Source organism: Suncus etruscus, chromosome 10 (genome assembly GCF_024139225.1).
Source record: "Suncus etruscus isolate mSunEtr1 chromosome 10, mSunEtr1.pri.cur, whole genome shotgun sequence".
Classification (NCBI taxonomy): domain Eukaryota; kingdom Metazoa; phylum Chordata; class Mammalia; order Eulipotyphla; family Soricidae; genus Suncus; species Suncus etruscus.
Window position 1 is genome coordinate 3,409,015 of NC_064857.1, and position 17,755 is coordinate 3,426,769.

Genomic DNA, 17,755 nt, shown 5'->3' on the forward strand with positions numbered 1-17,755 from the left:
CTTATCTGAGAGGCTACATAAGTGGTTGTTACTTATCGGGCTACCATCTTCATTCTCTAAGCATGGTGGAGGTTTGCATTGTTTCCCCATTGTCATGCTTGCAGTGTGGTGTTTTCTACATGCCATTCTGGGGTTCTAGAAGAATTCTAGAAGAATTGCGCATCTGTGGATTGAAGTAGGCACCAGTGAGAGTTCACTGGTGTGAGAGCCCCAAAGTTTTACCAAATCTTGTGTACCTGGAATTTTTGTTGGTTTGATACCTCTGTAGAGATTAGTCATAAAGCAGTGAGGTTGGACCGTTAGCATCTGGGATCTTTCTGTATACAGGCTTGGGTTGGTGACTTCCTGGAGTGGTGGAACTTTCACATGAGTTTTAATTGATTCCACTGTTGATGAAACCTTAGATATCATTGTTTTGTTTTCTGATTTTAGACCCAGAGGAGCAAGGAGACATTGTCATAGCCTTATACCCCTACGATGGCATTCACCAAGATGACTTGTCTTTCAAGAAAGGAGAGAAGATGAAAGTGCTAGAGGAGTAAGTTCCCCAAGAGCAATGGCCCCCTTCACCGCACTAGGTCATTGCGTCTGAACATCACTCTTCTGTTTTGCAGACAGAAATACGGAGGCTTTTTTTTTTTTTTCAATAGGGCACTAGATCTCTATTCTTTTAATTCCAGGAAGGCCAACAAAAATTCCTCTCATCTTTATGAATCCTCTCCAGCGATTCTCTTCAGAGATGATTTGCAGTCTCTTCTTCTGTGCTGCCTTAGAAATTCAGACTGATGTGAAACTGGAGTTGGTTTTTTCCCTTCCATACATGATTGTATATGCCATTTATTTTATTCATAGAACTCTAACATAGACTTGAGATTTTGGGCCCAACTTGGTTTGCTTTAGATCTCAGGTCTGAAGCAGTTTCAGTGAAGCTTCTGCACAGACACATGAACATTATCTTACCTTAAAACTGCCCTGTTGCATTGCTTCTTTAATGCCCTCTCCATTCCCCTCTGACACCCAGATCTGGGACTTGAGTCACACCGGATAAAAAACTCTTGGTATTTTAACACTATCTTAACTCCAATTTGCTTCTCCTATCATTGCCCATAATCATCATATTGGCCAACTGGAATAAAGGAGGAAGTTACTTTAAGACATTAAATAGTTTATCAGGAGCAGTCCAGAGCGATAGTTGAATGGGTAGGGTGCTCGCCTTCTGTGTAGCTGACTCTAGTTTGATCCCCACAATCACATATGCTCTCCTAAACCCACCAGGAACAATTCCTAGGAATAATCCCTGAGAGCATAGATTGATGTGCCCCCCAAAATACATCTGAATGTATGCATGTATGTATGTATGTATGTGTTTGTGCATGTACATATATTTTGGTTTGATGGCCACACCTGACTACACTCTGAGCTTACTTCTGGCTCTGTGCTCAGGCATCATCATATTGGGCAGTCAGAGAACATATGCAAGTCCTAGGGTTAGCTGCATGCGAGGCAAGTATCTTGCATCCTGTACTATCTCTTCAGTCCCTGCTTATCAGATGTTTAGTGACTGAGACCCACTCGTGGGTTACTGGTTGGCCATAATCTTGGCCCTGTCACTTGATAATGACTTGACAAGTCACTATGACAGTCCAATGGGAATGACAGTGCCTGTGTCTTGGGGGTGATGTGAAGCTTGCATGTACTGAAGATAAATAAAGCCATAAAGTTAGTCCTTCATGTCTACACTCTAGGATCCCATCTATATGTGAGACTTTGGAAGGTAACATAATTGGGGTGGAGCCTCTACATCTGCTTCCTTCTCAGGCCCCACCCTCCATCTCCATACTGAGGCAGAACATAGTAATGAGGTGATCTGCCTAGAATTATTTTATGGTTTTTAATCCCCACTCTACACCACATTCCCTACCCTCTCAAGATGTGTTTACTCAGGAATTTATAACCTAAACCAGTCATTCTCTTGAGCCTCACTGTTTCTTTGTTTATTTATTTATAGTTATTTATTTAGTTTTGTGAGATTGGGGCCACACCCAGAGTTGTCCAGGACTTACTCTGGCTCTGCTCTCAGGAATTACTCCCAACAATCTTGGAGACTATCTGTGGCACTTTCCACTGATTTTCATTTCTATGAGTCTCCTCAAGTTTTTCTTCAATATTCTTAGGGAAAATGCTAAGCATTTACTTCTGCAAAGTGGGTGCCATTTTTTCTTAACCAAACTTGATTGCACAACACAGAATGCAGAGTTCCACAGCTTTCCTGGGCTTCAGCTTCTAAACATTTTTATTTCAGTAAGAGTTGACTTTTTCCCTGGATTCTGGGATTCTGTGTATCAAGCCCCAAGACAAACATCTTGAGGAAAATTGCTGTTATTCTGCAGTTACAGGAGATCAACCATTGACCTGTGTTTTATTCCAGGCATGGAGAATGGTGGAAAGCGAGATCCCTTTCAACCAAGAGAGAAGGCTTCATCCCCAGCAACTACGTAGCCAAAGTCAACACCTTGGAGACGGAAGAGTGAGTCTTTGGGTGTTGGTTTCTTGGTGGTTTGTTTGGTTCCTGTTTACTCCTCCTGTACCAACATCTGTCTGATGTTCAAATGTCTTCTCAGATGGTTTTTCAAGGACATAACCAGGAAAGATGCAGAAAGGCAACTTCTGGCACCAGGAAACAGCCCAGGATCTTTTCTTATCAGGGAGAGTGAAACATTGAAAGGTGGGTTCTGACTTTGAAACTCCTCCCCCAAAATGCTCTTCAGGAAATCAAAAGAGTCTAATTTTCAGAGTCCAAGTTATGTTTAGGTACTTACTAGTTTGGCTACTAAAAGTAGCATGAAAAACAGACTTATTACCATGTTACCTACATACCATTTTGCCTTATTCTTTAAAGTAAACCCATAACATTGAAGAGAAAGAAAATCAAGGAATTTTTCGATTGAATGAATGAATAAAGCCAAACTTTCTAGAGAAGGAAAATGGCATGTTGGTAAACTTCCCAGCAGGCAAAATGCTAGCTACACCTGTCAAGTGTACTTGAATTAAAAATTACAGTACACCATAGTTTTGTCATTCCTGCAATGCATACAGAATTTATGTTTTGCATACTTTATGGCAAAGCCAGTGTCATGGTGTTGTATAACATAAAGTTTGTTTACCAATAGAAACATGATCTGTACCTTTTTCTCCTCAGGAAGTTTCTCTCTGTCTGTCAGAGACTATGATCCTGTCCACGGTGATGTCATTAAGCACTACAAAATCAGAAGCCTGGATAATGGGGGCTATTACATCTCTCCGAGAATTACTTTTCCTTGTATCAGTGACATGATCAAGCATTACCAGAGTAAGTAAGACATGAAGGTCAGAGAAGAGAAAATATATTTCTCTTAAGTGTTTTTTATTTTTTTGGTTTTTGGGCCACACCCAGTAACGCTCAGGGGTTACTCCTGGCTATGCGCTCAGAAGTCGCTCCTGGCTTGGGGGACCATATGGGACGCCGGGGGATCGAACCGCGGTCCGTCCAAGGCTAGCGCAGGCAAGGCAGGCACCTTACCTTTAGCGCCACCGCCCGGCAAGTGTTTTTTATCTTAATTATTTTTTCTGAAGGGCCATATTTTATAGCTTATTCCAAGTCATCCTATCACTAAATATCAAAAGTCATGTTTGATTTTACTTTTTTCTGGTTTTTGGGTCACACAAGCGCTGAGAGTTCACTCCTGGGTTGGCCATATGCCAGGCAAATGCCCTGACCGCTGTGCTATCATTCCGGGCCCCTGATGATTCTTATATTATTTCTCTTGAATGCATCTCATTGCTCTCTGGTGTGCTGTTCATTTATTTCTGTCTTCTCTTGTTTTCCAGAGATTTCACCATCTCATCTTGGAGCACTTTAATCTTTTTCTCAGTTGCTATTATTCTGCTGTTGAGAGCTTCTAAAGAGTTATTTTTAAATATCATCTACCACACTCTATTTCTGTCGCTTCTTTTTTAGCTTGTTTGTTTTGGGGCCACACCTGGCTGTGCTCAGGGGTTACTCCTGGCTCTGCCCTCAGAAACCACTCCTGGCAGGCTTGGGGCGACCATATGGAATGTCTGGGAATGAACCTGGATCCATCCCAGGTCTGTAGTGTGCAAGACAAATGCCCACCCACTGTGCTATTGCTCCAGACCCTATTTTTATTTTTATCACTTCTGATTGTAATTTTTTTATTTGGTCTCAATATTTTTTGTGCTTTGCTGACAGCCTGCACCATAATTTATGTGAGCTCATTAAACATTCTCAACATGTTACTAAAGTCATTATCAGAGGTTACAGAGCTGTGAACCACCATCATTGTTAGTTTCCAGTCGTTGAACGTGGTGGCCTTCTAAAGAGTTTTCCAATGGAGTTAGCTGTGCTCCTGCTTTGCTGAGGGTGAATCTGGCCCTCCTACGAGTGTCTGAAAGATCAGACTGGGAATTGGTCTTTACCTTCCCATCTGTCTTCATGCACAGAAAGGAAGCATAACTCGGAGCAATATGAGATTTGATGGATAGAGCTGTGAACGCATAGCTCAGGAGACATGGATCTAGGCCTGGTGATAGAGTAGAAGTAGAATTGGAAGCCCTAAAATGTTTCTAGAAGTCTCCAAAGTTGCCAATTGCAAGATTAATCTCATTTGAAATGGTGAAGAGGATTCAAACGATCTGAAAAGCTAATTTTTTTTAATGTTACAGAGTATAAGACAGAGAAGATAGAGCCATAGTACAGTGGGTAAAGCACTTACCTTGCATGTGGCCAATCCAGGTTCCATCCCAAGCAAATATATGGCCCTCTGAGCTCAAAGCTAGGAGTAAGTCTTAAGCACCATGAAGTGTGGACAAAAACAAAAAGGAGAGAGAGGGATGAGGAAAGGAAAAAGGAAGATCTATTTAGATGGGACCATTCAAAATAATAAAAATTCAGGGGCAAGAGAGATAGTCCAGCAGGTAAAGTACTTGCTTGCATGCACCCAACCCAGATTCTATCCATCACCATATATGATCCCAGGACAACCACCAGGAATGGTTCCTGAGTGAAGAATAAGCTTTGAGCTTAGATCGACTGGGTTGGTTTAAAAACAAATTACAATATAAAGAATACAAGCTTTATTGGAACCTTAAATATATAATAGGAATGATGAAGATCTATGTCATGTGTTTATGTGTGTGTGAAAGTCATATATATTTTTTCCTGCTTTGCTGGAAGAAGGGTTGGGTTTAGATCCTGGTACTGAATGATTTGCTTGGGCACCATTGTGAGTGATCACTAAACATAAAACTGGGAGCAGGCCCTGGGCAATGCTAGGTGTGGCCTAAAATAAAACAAGTAAAGGGGAAAAAGAGAGGTCAGTCACAAGACAAGGCTGCCCCCTCTCACCACACCTATTCAGCATAGTTTTGGAAATACTTGCCATAGCAATTAGGTAAGAAAAAGATATCAAGGGCATCCAGATAGGAAAGGAAGAAGGAAAGCTCTCACTTTTTGCAGATGACATGATATTATAATTGTAAAACCTTAAAGACTCTACCAAAAAGCTTTTAGAAACAATAGATTCATATAGCAAAGTGGCAGGCTACAAAATCAATGCAAAAATTAATGACCTTCTTATACACAACTAGTGATAGAGAAGAAATAAACATTTTTTAAAAACAATCTCATTCACAATAGTACCACAAAAACTCAAATACCTTGGAGTCAACTTAACTAAAGAGGTGAAGGATCTATACAAAGAAAACAACAAAACACTGCTTCAAGAAATAAGAGAGGATACAAGAAAACGGAGACACATACCCTTTCATGGATTGGGAGGATTGGATTATCAAAATGGCAATACTTCCCAAAGCATTTACAAATTTCATGCAATTCCTCTAAGGATACTCATGACATTCTTCAAAGAAGCTGATCAAATACTCCTAAAATTAATTTTGACAATAAATATCCATGATAAGCTAAAGCAACCCTTGGGAAAAAGAAGGTGGGAGGCATCGCTTTCCCCGACTTTAAATTGTACTACAAAGAAATAGTCATTAAGACAGCATAGTATTGAAATAAAAACAGACCCTCAGATCAGTGGAATAGACTTGAGTATTCAGAGAATGTTCCCCAGACATACAATCAATTAATTTTTGATAAAGGGGTAAGAAACTCAAAATGGAGTGAGGAAAGCTTCTTCCAGTCTTTCTGAGACAACTGGTCAGCCACATGCATAAAAGCAAACTCAGACCTCTAACACCATACACAAAGGTCAAATCCAAATGAATTAAAGGCTGCTCAATATTAGACCCAAAACTATAAGGTATATAGAAGAAAACATAGGCAAAACACTCTATGGCATTGAAACTAAAGGCATCTTCGAAGAAAAAACACACTGTCCAAACAAGTGGAAGCAGAGATAAATAAATGGGACCACATTAAATTGAGAAGCTTCTGCACCTCATAGGAAACATGGACTAGGATACAAAGGCCACCCACAGAATGGGAGAGACTATTCACTCAATACCCATCAGATATGGGGCTGACATGTAAGATAAGGTACTGATAACAAGAAAAAAGCATTTAAACCCATCCAAAAAAAGGGGGGGGGGGGAAGAACAGACATTTCTGCATAAAGAATAAATACAGATGGACAAAAGGCACATGAAAAATGCTCGACACCACTAATTATCAGGGAGATGCAAATCCAAACAACAATATGGTAGCATCTCATGCCACAGAGATTGGCGCACATCACAAAGAATGAGAACAAGCAGTGCTGGCGGGGATGTGGAGACAAAGGAACTCTCAGTCACTATTGGTAGGAATGGTATGTCGTCCAGCCTTTCTGGAAAATAATATGGAGATTCCTCAGAACATAAGAAATTAGCCCCCACATGATCCAGCAATACCACTATTAGGGATATAAGCTAGAAACACAATACAAAATGCACTCCTTTGTTCACTGCAGCACTATTTTCAATAATGAGAATCTAGAAACAATCCAAGTGTCCAAGAAGAAATGAGTGGCTAATAAAACTGCTACATCTACACAATGAAATATTATGCAGCCATCAAGAGATGAAGTCATAAATTTTCCTATACGTGGATGTACATGGAGTCTATTATACTGAGTGAAATAAGTCAGAGGGAGAGACACACACAAATAGTCTCACTCATCTATGGGTTTTAAGAAAAATTAAGGACAATATTATAATAATTCCCAGAGACAATAGAGATGAGGGCTGGAAGGAAGGGCTCTCAATATGAAACTCACCACAAAGATTGGTGAGGGCAGTTAGAGAAATAACTACACTAACAACTACCATGATAATGATAGTGAGAGAGAGAAATAGAATTCCTATCCCAAAGGCAGGCAAGGGTTGGGGGAGGAGGAAATGGGGAATTTTGGTGGAGGGAAAGTTACACTGGTGAAGGGTGGTATACATCTGATGACTGAAACTCAACTAGGAACATTTTCATAACCATGGTTCCTAAATAAAAATTATTTAAAAATTTAAAATAAGTAAAAGAGGAGCCGAAGAAATAGCATGGAGGTAGAGTGTTTGCCTTGCATGCTGAAGGATGGTGATTCGAATCCCGGCATCCCATATGGTCCCCGGGCCTGCCAGGAGCGATTTCTGAGTGTAGAGCCAGGAGTAACCCCTGAGTGCTGTCGGGTGTGACCCAAAAACCAAAGAAATAAATAAAAATGAAAGAAGGGCCAGAGAGATAATGGAATGGGTAGGGAACTTGCCTTGAACATGGATGACTAGGTTCAATCCCTGGCACTCTAGGTATCTGAGCCCCACAAGGAGAGATCCCTTAGCATAGAACTAGGAGTAAGCCCTAGCAAACCGAGTGTGCCCTAAAAATAAAAAAGAAAGGAAAAAAGAGAAGTGACTCTTCATTTATCATCTAGTTCTCAGAACCCCATCTCATGGCCAATGTTTAGGTTTATTCTCTGAGTGAGTTGTACTGAGAAATTTTCATTCTTATTTATTTCTTCACCTTCTCAAAAGGAGTGTACCTAATGGATTCTAAGTCCCATTGAGGTGGAGAAAGGAGGGTTTCTGGTGGGGGGGGGGGGAACTCCTCTCTTCTCTGCATCTATACAAAATGCAGAGAGTTTGCTGATCCTATACTGAGGTTAGTATGACTAAGGTCCTGTCACTGTTCTGAAAAGGTCATGTCAATTCAGTCATCTGAAATTGCATCTTATTCTGTGTGATAGCATACAGCATTTGTTAACCCACTTATTTGTTGTGTTGAGTTTTTAATATTTCACTTAAGTATTTCCAAGGTTAGGATTATGGAGGATACCTTCAGTAGAAAATTTTAATCCCATAAGATTGGAAGTTGGAAATGAGGGAGCAGCTTTATAGATTGTGATGAAATACAAAGAATGAACATTTTAAAACCTTGATTTTTTTTCCCAAATCAGAGCAATCAGATGGCTTGTGCAGGAGACTGGAGAAGGCCTGCATCAGTCCCAAACCTCAGAAGCCCTGGGACAAAGATGCTTGGGAGATCCCTCGTGAGTCCATCAAGTTGGTGAAAAGACTTGGTGCCGGCCAGTTTGGGGAAGTCTGGATGGGTGAGTGTGTGATTATAAAAGAGAGTTCACTTTGGGGGTGACAGAAGGAAAAACGGAAGTTCCACTTAGCTGCTGGATAGTGTTGTGTTTTTTTTTTTCTGCTGGATAGTGTTGTGTTTTTTTTCTGCTGGATAGTGTTGTGTTTTTTTTCTGCCAAACCCCAAACAGAAGCATCACTTGTTCTTTTGTCTTCACCTAGCATCAAGGACTGGTTGCAAAACCTCTTTAATAGACTTCCTCTTCCTTCTGACCTAGTAATTAGCTTAGAGTGGCACCAATCAGGAAGAGTGCAGAGTGTCTATCTGAATTGTTTTGCCCTTACTTTCATAAATCTCTTATTTTCTGGACATTTGCACCCATCTCAGGGTCTCAATCCATACTTCTCTGTGGATTTATAGAAAACCTCAAATTGATTGCAGTTTCTCTCCCACCAAGATACTCATAGTTTCATCATGAATGAACTTTCCTTTTTCATTCAGGGAGGCTTTCTCAGGCAAGCAAGAAGTTCAACAAAATTAAGACAGTGACTTATCGGGGGAATTCTTTGGCCTAACTCTCTTTCTTTAAAGTTTTTATAGTATGAAATTCTATTTCTTTTATGATAAGATTTTTTTCTTAACTTTTTGTTGGTTTGCTTGCTTGGGTGCCATATCTAGCTGTGCTCAGGGTTTAACCACATCGGCTGCTACAGATTGAACTTGGGTCAGCCACACGAAAAGCAGGTGCTTTACCTGCTGTGTTTTCTCTCAGGCTCCATGATAAGAATTTTTTTTAAACTATTTTATAAAGGGCCCGGAGAGATTGCACAGCGGCGTTTGCCTTGCAAGCAGCCAATCCAGGACCTAAGGTGGTTGGTTCGAATCCCGCTGTCCCACATGGTCCCCCGTGTCTGCCAGGAGCTATTTCTGAGCAGACAGCCAGGAGAAACCCCTGAGCACCGCCGGGTGTAACCCAAAAACCAAAAGAACAAAACAAAACAAAACAAAAAAAAACTATTTTATAAAGAGCAGCATGCTGTCTTTGTTGTTCTGATTGAGAATTCATGACTGGCTAAGATTATGTTAAGTGATATGCATCTTACTGAATCAATTTACTGTGCCAGCTTTGTTGGAAAAACAAATATGAATTTGTAAAAAGAAGGGGTAGGACTGGAGAGATTTGTGGGGCACTTACTGTACATCTGGCTGATCCAAGTTCATCCCCGGCATCTTCTATGGTCTCCCAAGTACCACCAGGAGTGATCCCCAAGTGTAGAGCCAGGAGGAAACTCTGCTGGGTGTGGCCCCAAACAAAAGCAACAATGAAAAATAAAAAAGGATAAGTGGATTTTTAAAATCTGTTTTGGTGAGATTGTGCAGGGGTAAGGTGCTTGCCTTGCATGCAGAAAACTCTGGTGTCCTCTCTCTCCCCTGAGTGCCACCAGAAGTTAATCTTGGAGGAATAATCAAGAATAAGCCCTGGGCACAGCTGGGTGTGGATCAAAATTAAAAAAAAATTAAATGAAAGAAAAAAGCTGCCTAATTTCAGCCAAGCAGAAACCAAAGCTCCTTCCAGTATTACACGTACGTGGCCATTTCACTTCCTCATGCAGGAGTCTGCAAAGCCAAGTGTTGGCCTGTGAAGTCGTGGCTTCTTTGCATAGCAGCTCTGCCCAGCTTACTTCTGACGCCTCTGCTTTGCTTGGTGTCCTTTAAAGAAGACACTAGAAGAATCCCCTTTCCTCATTGAAAGTTTTCATGGAAATCTGTGTGTGATCCCGGTGAATGATGAAGTGCACAAACGCACTTCCTTCATTTTGGGGATCCACTTCAGAGTCAGTGGCCCCACTGGCAGTCAGAAGCTGCTGGGCATAGGTGCTGCCTCTGCTTGGCAGCTCAGTGCTTTCACCCTCTTCCCTCCGTGCCAACATTGTCCTGTTGTTGCTTTTCACTGAAGTAAAGTCCACTCATGACTATCAGGCATTTTTAAAGGAACAATTCGGTGATATTTGATACTCTCACAATGTTGCACTGCTTTCTGTTTATTCTGAAATATTTTCAAAAGGAAGCTCTGGGGCCAGAGCTGTGGCACAAGTGGTAGGGCACTTGCCTTGCACACGGCTGACCTAGGACGGTTCCCTGGCATCCCATATGGACCCCCAAGCCAGGAGTGATTTCTGTGCGCAGAGCCAGGAGGAACCCCTGAGCTTCACTGGTCGTGCCCTCCCCTCAAAAAAAGGAATCTCTATCCCCATCCCATAGTGACTCAGTTCCTTCCGGCCATCTTCTTCCTGTCTCTGAAGGTCACTAACTTGGGTGACATCTCTAAGCAGAATGGCAGAGCAATTATCCTTTCATGTCTGGTTTATTGGATTTACATAATGTCCTCACAGTGCAGCTACTGCTACGGCAGGTGTCAGAATTTCAGCTGTTTTTTATGAAGTATTTGTTGCACAGACATACTACAGTGTGTTCATCCATTTTCCATTTATCTGTTGATAGGACTTGTGTTTTCCACCTTTTGGCTATTGTGAATGTTGTTTTGGCAACCTGTGTTCCAATTACTGTAAAGATAAAAGTTCCATTTCTCTGAGGATGGAACTGATAGCACAGTAGGTAAGGCACTTGTCTTTCACAGTGCTGACCTGTGTTTAATCCCCGCATGCCATATAGTCCCCTGAGCCTGCCACAAGTAATTTCTGAGCACAGAGCTAGGAGTAAATTCTGAGTGCTGCTGGATGTGGCCCTAAAACAAAAAACAAAAACCAAAAAAGTTTCCATTTCTCTCTCTCTTTTTTTTAATATATAAAATCTTTATTTAAGCACCATGATTATTAGCATGATTGTAGTTGGGTTTCAGTCATAAACAGAATACCCCCCATCACCAGTGCAACATTCCCACCACCAATACCCACCATTTTTCTCTTAAATATAAAACAGGGGAGCTGGAGAGATAGCAGTAAGGTGTTGGCCTTGCATGTAGACAGATGATGGTTTAAATCCTGGCATTCCATATGGTCCCCCCACCTAGCCTACTAGGGGCGAACAGAGCCAGGAGTAACCCTGAGAGCTGCCGGGTGTGACTCAAAAAAACAAACAAAAAAGAAATAAAAGGGCCCGGAGAGATAGCACAGTGGCGTTTGCCTTGCAAGCAGCCGATCCAGGACCAAAGGTGGTTGGTTCAAATCCCGGTGTCCCATAGGGTCCCCCGTGCCTGCCAGGAGTTATTTCTGAGCAGACAGCCAGGAGTAACCCCTGAGCAATGCCAGGTGTGGCCCAAAAACCAACCAACCAACCAAACAAACAAACCATAGTTTATATGCAATATTTGTTACCACCTTCCTGCCACTTTTGCTTCTCTTCCTAATCAGTTAATTTCTTTTTTTATAATTATCTTTATTTAAACACCGTGATTACAAATATGATTATAGTTGTATGATTACAGTCATGTAAAGAACACCCCCCTTCACCAGTGCAACATTCCCACTACCAATTTCCCAGATCTCCCTCTTCCCCCCCACACACACCTGTACTCGAGACAGGCTTTCTACTTCCCTCATTCATTCACATTGTTATGATAGTTTTCAGTGTAGTTATTTCTCTAACTGCACTCATCACTCTATGTGGTGAGCTTCATGTCATTAGCTGCACCTACCAGCCCTCATCTCTCTTGTCTCTGAGATACTTTTAAAAATGTCTTTCATTTTCTTAAAACCCATAGATGAGTGAGACCATTCTGCATCTTTCTCTCTCCCTATGACTTACTTCACTCAGCATAATAGATTCCATGTACATCCATGTATAGGAAAATTTTATGACTTCATCTCTCCTGACAGCTGCATAGTATTCCATTGTGTATATGTACCACAGTTTCTTTAGCCACTCATCTGTTGAAGGGCATCTTGGTTGTTTCCAGAGTCTGGCTATTGTAAATAGCACTTCAATGAATATAGGTGTAAGGAAGGGATTTTTGTATTGTATTTTTGTATGCCTCTGGTATATTCCTAGGAGTGGTATAGCTGGATCATATGGAAGCTCAATTTTCAGTTTGTGAAGGAATCTCCATATCACTTTCCATAAAGGTTGTACTAGACGGCATTCCCACCAGTAGTGAAAAGAGTTCCTTTCTCTCCACATCCTCGCCAGCACTGCTTGTTTTCCGTTTTTGTGATGTGTGCCAATCTCAGTGGTGTGAGGTGGTACCTCATAGTACTTTTGATTTGCATCTCCCTTACAATTAGTGATATTGAGCATCTTTTCATGTGCCTTTTGTCCATTTGCCTTTCTTCTTTTTCAAAGTGTCTGTTCATTTCTTCTCCCCATTTTTTGATGGGGTTAGTTGTTTTTTTCTTGTATAGTTCTGTCAGTACTTTGTAAATTTTGGATATTAGTCCTTTATCTGATGAGTATTGGTGAATAATTTCTCCCACTCAGTGGGTGGCCTTTGTATTCTGGGCACTATCTCCTTTGAGATGCAGAAGCTTCTCAGCTTAATATAGTCCCATCTGTTTATCTCTGCTTCTACTTGTTTGGAAAGTGCTGTCTCCTCCTTAAAGATGCTTTTAGTCTCAATGTACTGGAGTGTTTCACCTACATGTTGTTCTATATACCTTATAGTTTCAGATCTGATATCAAGGTCTTTAATCCATTTGGATTTTACCTTTGTACATGGTGTTAGCTGGGGGTATGAGTTCGCTTTTTTGTAAGTGGCTAACCAGTTGTGCCAACACCACTTGTTGAATAGGCTTTCCTTGCTCCATTTAGGATTTCTTGCTCTTTTATCAAAAACTAGGTGGTTATATGTCTGAGGAACCTTCTCTGAGTACTCAACCCTATTCCACTGATCTGAGGGTCTGTCTTTATTCCAATACCATGCTGTTTTTATAACTATTGCTTTGTAATACAGCTTAAAATTGGGGAAAGTAATGCCTCCCATATTCCTTTTCCCAGGGAGTGCTTTAGCTATTCGAGGTTGTTTATTGTTCCAAATGAATTTCAGAAGTGTTTGATCCACTTCTTTGAAGAATGTCATGGGTATCTTTAGAGTAATCACGTTAAATCTACAATGCTTTTGGAAGTATTGCCATTTTAATGATGTTGATCCTGCCAATCCATGAGCAAGGTATGTGTTTTCATTTCCGCGTGTCCTCTCTTATTTCTTGGAGCAGTGTTTTATAGTTTTCTTTGTATAGATTCTTCACATCTTTAGTCAGGTTGACTCCAAGATATTTGAGTTTGTGTGGCACTAATGTGAATGGGATTGTTCTCTTAATGTCCATTTCTTTCCTATCATTATTAGTGTATAAAAAGGCCATTGATTTTTGTGTGTTAATTTTGTAGCCTGCCACTTTGCTATATGAATCTATTATTTCTAGAAGCTTTTTGGTAGAGTCTTTAGGGTTTTCTAAGTAGAGTATCATGTCATCTGCAAACAGTGAGAGCTTGACTTCTTCCTTTTCTATCTGGATAACCTTGATATCTTTTTCTTGCCTAATCGCTATAGCAAGTACTTCCAGTACTATGTTGAATAGGAGTTGTGAGAGAGGACAGCCTTGTCTTGTACCAGAATTTAGAGGGAAGGATTTTAGTTTATCTCCATTGAGGATAATATTTGTCACTGGCTTGTGGTAGATGGCCTTAACTATATTGAGAAAGGTTCCTTTTATTCCTATCTTGCTTAGAGTTTTCATCAAGAATGGGTGTTGAATCTTATCAAATGCTTTTTCTGCGTCTATTGATATGACCATATGATTTTTATTTTTCTTGTTGTTTATGTTGTGTATTATGTTGATAGATTTACGGATGTTAAACCAGCCTTGCATTCCTGGGATGAAACCTACTTGATCAAAGTGAATGATCTTCTTGATGAGGCACTGGATCCTGTTCGCCAGGATCTTGTTGAGGATCTTTGCATCTATGTTCATCAGGGATATTGGTCTGTAATTTTCTTTTTTGGCAGCATCTCTATCTGGTTTTGGTATTAAGGTGATGTTGGCTTCATAAAAGCTATTTGGAAGTGTTCCTGTTTTTTCAATTTCATAAAAGAGCCTGGCCAGGATTGGTAGTAGTTCCTCTTGAAAGGTTTGAAAGAATTCGTTCATGAATCCATCAGGGCCTGAGCTTTGGTTTTTGGACAAATTTTTGATTACGGTTTTAATTTCCTCAATAGTGATGGGGGTGTTTAGATATGCTACATCTTCTTTATTCAATCATGGAAGGTGATATAGTTCAAAAATTTATCCATTTCGTCCAGGTTCTCATATTTAGTGGCATAGAGTTTCTCAAAGTATTCTCTGAATACCCTTTGAATCTCTGCAGTATCTGTAGTGATCTCCCCCTTTTCATTTCTAATACGTGTTATTAAGTTTCTCTCTTTCTATTGCTTTGTGAGTTTTGCCAATGGTCTATCAATCTTGTTTGTTTTTTCAAAGAACCAACTTCTGCTTCATTGATCTTTTAGATTGTTTTTTGGGTTTCCATTTCATTGATTTCTGCTCTCAGCTTTGTTATTTCCTTCTGTTTCCCTATTTTTAGTTTCTTTTCTTGATCATTTTCTAATTCTATAAGCTGCGTCATTAAGCTATTCATGTATACTCCTTCTTCTTTCCTGATGTGTGCTTGCAAAGCTATAAATTTTCCTCTCAGTACTGCTTTTGCTGTATCCCATAGGTTCTGATAGTTTGTGTTTTCATTGTCATTTGTTTCCAGGAAATTTTTTATTTATTCTTTGATTTCATCTCAGACCCACTGGTTGTTCAGTAGTAGACTGTTTAATTTCCAGGTGTTAAATTTTTTCTTCTGTGTCCCTTTGTAGTTCACATCTAACTTCAGAGCCGTGTGGTCAGCAAAGGTAGCCTGAAAATCTCTATCTTCTTGATTTTATGGAGGTATGTTTTATGTGCCAGCATGTGGTCTATCCTGGAGAATGACCCATGTACATTGGAAAAGAATGTGTATCCAGGTTTCTGAGGATGGAGTGTCCTATATATATCTACTAGGCCTCTTTCTTCCATTTCTCTTTTCAGGTCTAGTATATTTTTGTTGGGTTTCCATTTGGTTGACCTATCAAGTGTTGACAAGCCTGTGTTGAGGTCTCCCACAATTATTGTGTTATTATTGATATCCTTCTTCAGATTTGCCAACAATTGTATTAAATACTTTGCTGATCCCTCATTGGGTGCGTATATGTTTAGGAGAGTGATTTCTTCCTGCTGTACATATCCCTTGATTAGTACATAATATCCATCTTTGTCCCTTACAGCTTTTCTGAGTATAAAGTTTGTGTCATCTGATATTAGTATGGCCACCCCCGCTTTTTTAAGGGTGTTGTTTGCTTGAATGATTTTCCTCCAGCCTTTGATTTTGAGTCTATGTTTATTCTGACTATTCAGGTGTGTTTCTTGTAGGTAGCAGAAAGTTGGCTTCAGTTTTTTGATCCATTTCACTACTCTGTGCCTCTTAACAGGTACATTTAGTCCATTGACATTGAGAAAAATAATTGTCATGGGATTTATTGCCATCTTTGTGTAGAAGTTTGGTTTGTTTTTTGTTCTGTCCTGTCTTTAGAATAGATCTTTCAGTTTTTCTTTTAAGGTTGGTTTTGAGTCTGTAAAGTTTTTGAGCTGTTGTTTATCTGTGAAGCCATGTATACTTCCTTCAAACCTGAAAGTGAGTTTTGCTGGGTACAGAATTCTTGGCGAAGCATTTATTTCATTGACTTTTGTCACTATATCCCACCATTGCCTTCTGACCTTGAGTGTTACTGGTGACAGGTCTGCTGTAAATTTTAAGGATGCTCCCTGGAATGTAATTTCCCTTTTCGATCTTGCTGCTTGCAGTATTCTATCTCTATCTGTGGGATTTATCATTGTGACTAGGATGTGTCTTGGGGTGTTTCTCTTGGGGTTTCTTTTAGCTGGTACTCTTCGGGCATGCAGGATTTGGTCACATGTTTTCTTTAGCTCTGGTAGTTTCTCTGTGATGATGTTCTTGATGTGCAGCCCCTGCGGCCGGCTCCACACAGCTCCAGTCGGGCCATGTGGTATGGGGGGCCGTGTTGAGGCAGCATCCTCTCTGCACTACAGACTGAGGAGAAACAGAGGATAGAGCTGTGTATGGGTCAGTGGCTGCATCATGGTGCCTGGTGAGTCACTGTCCAGCCTAGACCCTGCCCCATCCCCTCCCCTGTGGAACAATATTTGTATTGGGGCCCTGTGAGCCAGAGCTTCACACATTTTTTAAATCTAGGAGCCAGCAAAGTAAGTTAGTGGCCAGGTTCTGAGGTCAATATATAACAGTACCAGTGAGGACTATGTGAGTGAACCTTGCTTAAAATATTCATGATGAGCCCCACTAATTTTATAATACTATTTACACACACAAAGATGCCATATATATGTCATCCACAGATCCCCCCATAACAGTGCGTCATCATCCTCAGTTCCCCCATAACAGGGCGTCATCCACAAATAACAGTGCGTCATCCACCGATAAATACCAGTGTGTCTTCCACAGATAAATAACAGTGCATCTTCTACAGGTAAATAACAGTGCGTCATCCACAAAGTCATCCACACACCATAAGGTGTGTCATCCAATAATCCTTCTTTTATTTATTTATTTATTTATTTATTTATTTATTTATTTATTTATTTTTGGTTTTTGGGCCACACCCGGCAGTGCTCAGGGCTTACTCCTGGCTGTCTGCTCAGAAATAGCTCCTGGCAGGCACGGGGGACCATATGGGACACCGGGATTCGAACCAACCACCTTTGGTCCTGGACCGGCTGCTTGCAAGGCAAACACCACTGTGCTATCTCTCCGGGCCCAATCCTTCTTTTTTTTATTTATTTTTTATTTTTTTATTTTTTTACCACTCAAACTGCATCCTCTCCCTCTATCCCTACCAAAGGAAGGAAAGAACGATCATCAATGGCCAAAGGCAGTCGCAGAAGTGACACCTAGAGCCGGCTTCATGCTCAGGAGAGAACGCTCTGGCTCCTCCTCATGGCTTCGGGTGCTCTACATGATCAGAGAAACTTCTCTAGTCACAAACTATAGAAATGATCCCTGAAAGCATAATCTTCAATATTACTTCTTTTATGTGATTAAGGATGCCGGTTTGGTATTGGTGGCTTTATTTTAAAATGAAACATTTTTATAGGTGCCCCGTTTGACATG

The 17,755-nt window shown here is 40.6% G+C and overlaps 1 protein-coding gene and 1 non-coding gene across 2 annotated transcripts in view; one reads left to right on the forward strand and one right to left on the reverse strand.

Annotated features, from left to right (window-relative positions):
- The window catches only part of LYN (LYN proto-oncogene, Src family tyrosine kinase), an 86,855-nt gene that overhangs the window by 17,993 nt on the left and 51,107 nt on the right, over positions 1-17,755 (forward strand). Inside the window, exons 3-7 of the mRNA XM_049781915.1 lie at positions 433-538; positions 2,429-2,527; positions 2,622-2,725; positions 3,200-3,349; positions 8,445-8,597. Of these exons, the coding sequence (XP_049637872.1) occupies positions 433-538; positions 2,429-2,527; positions 2,622-2,725; positions 3,200-3,349; positions 8,445-8,597 (612 nt within the window). The remainder of the gene's footprint in view (positions 1-432; positions 539-2,428; positions 2,528-2,621; positions 2,726-3,199; positions 3,350-8,444; positions 8,598-17,755) is intronic.
- Positions 17,447-17,660, reverse strand: LOC126021369 (small nucleolar RNA U3). The gene has a single exon (XR_007499897.1). It is a non-coding gene; the product is annotated as a small nucleolar RNA U3 (small nucleolar RNA).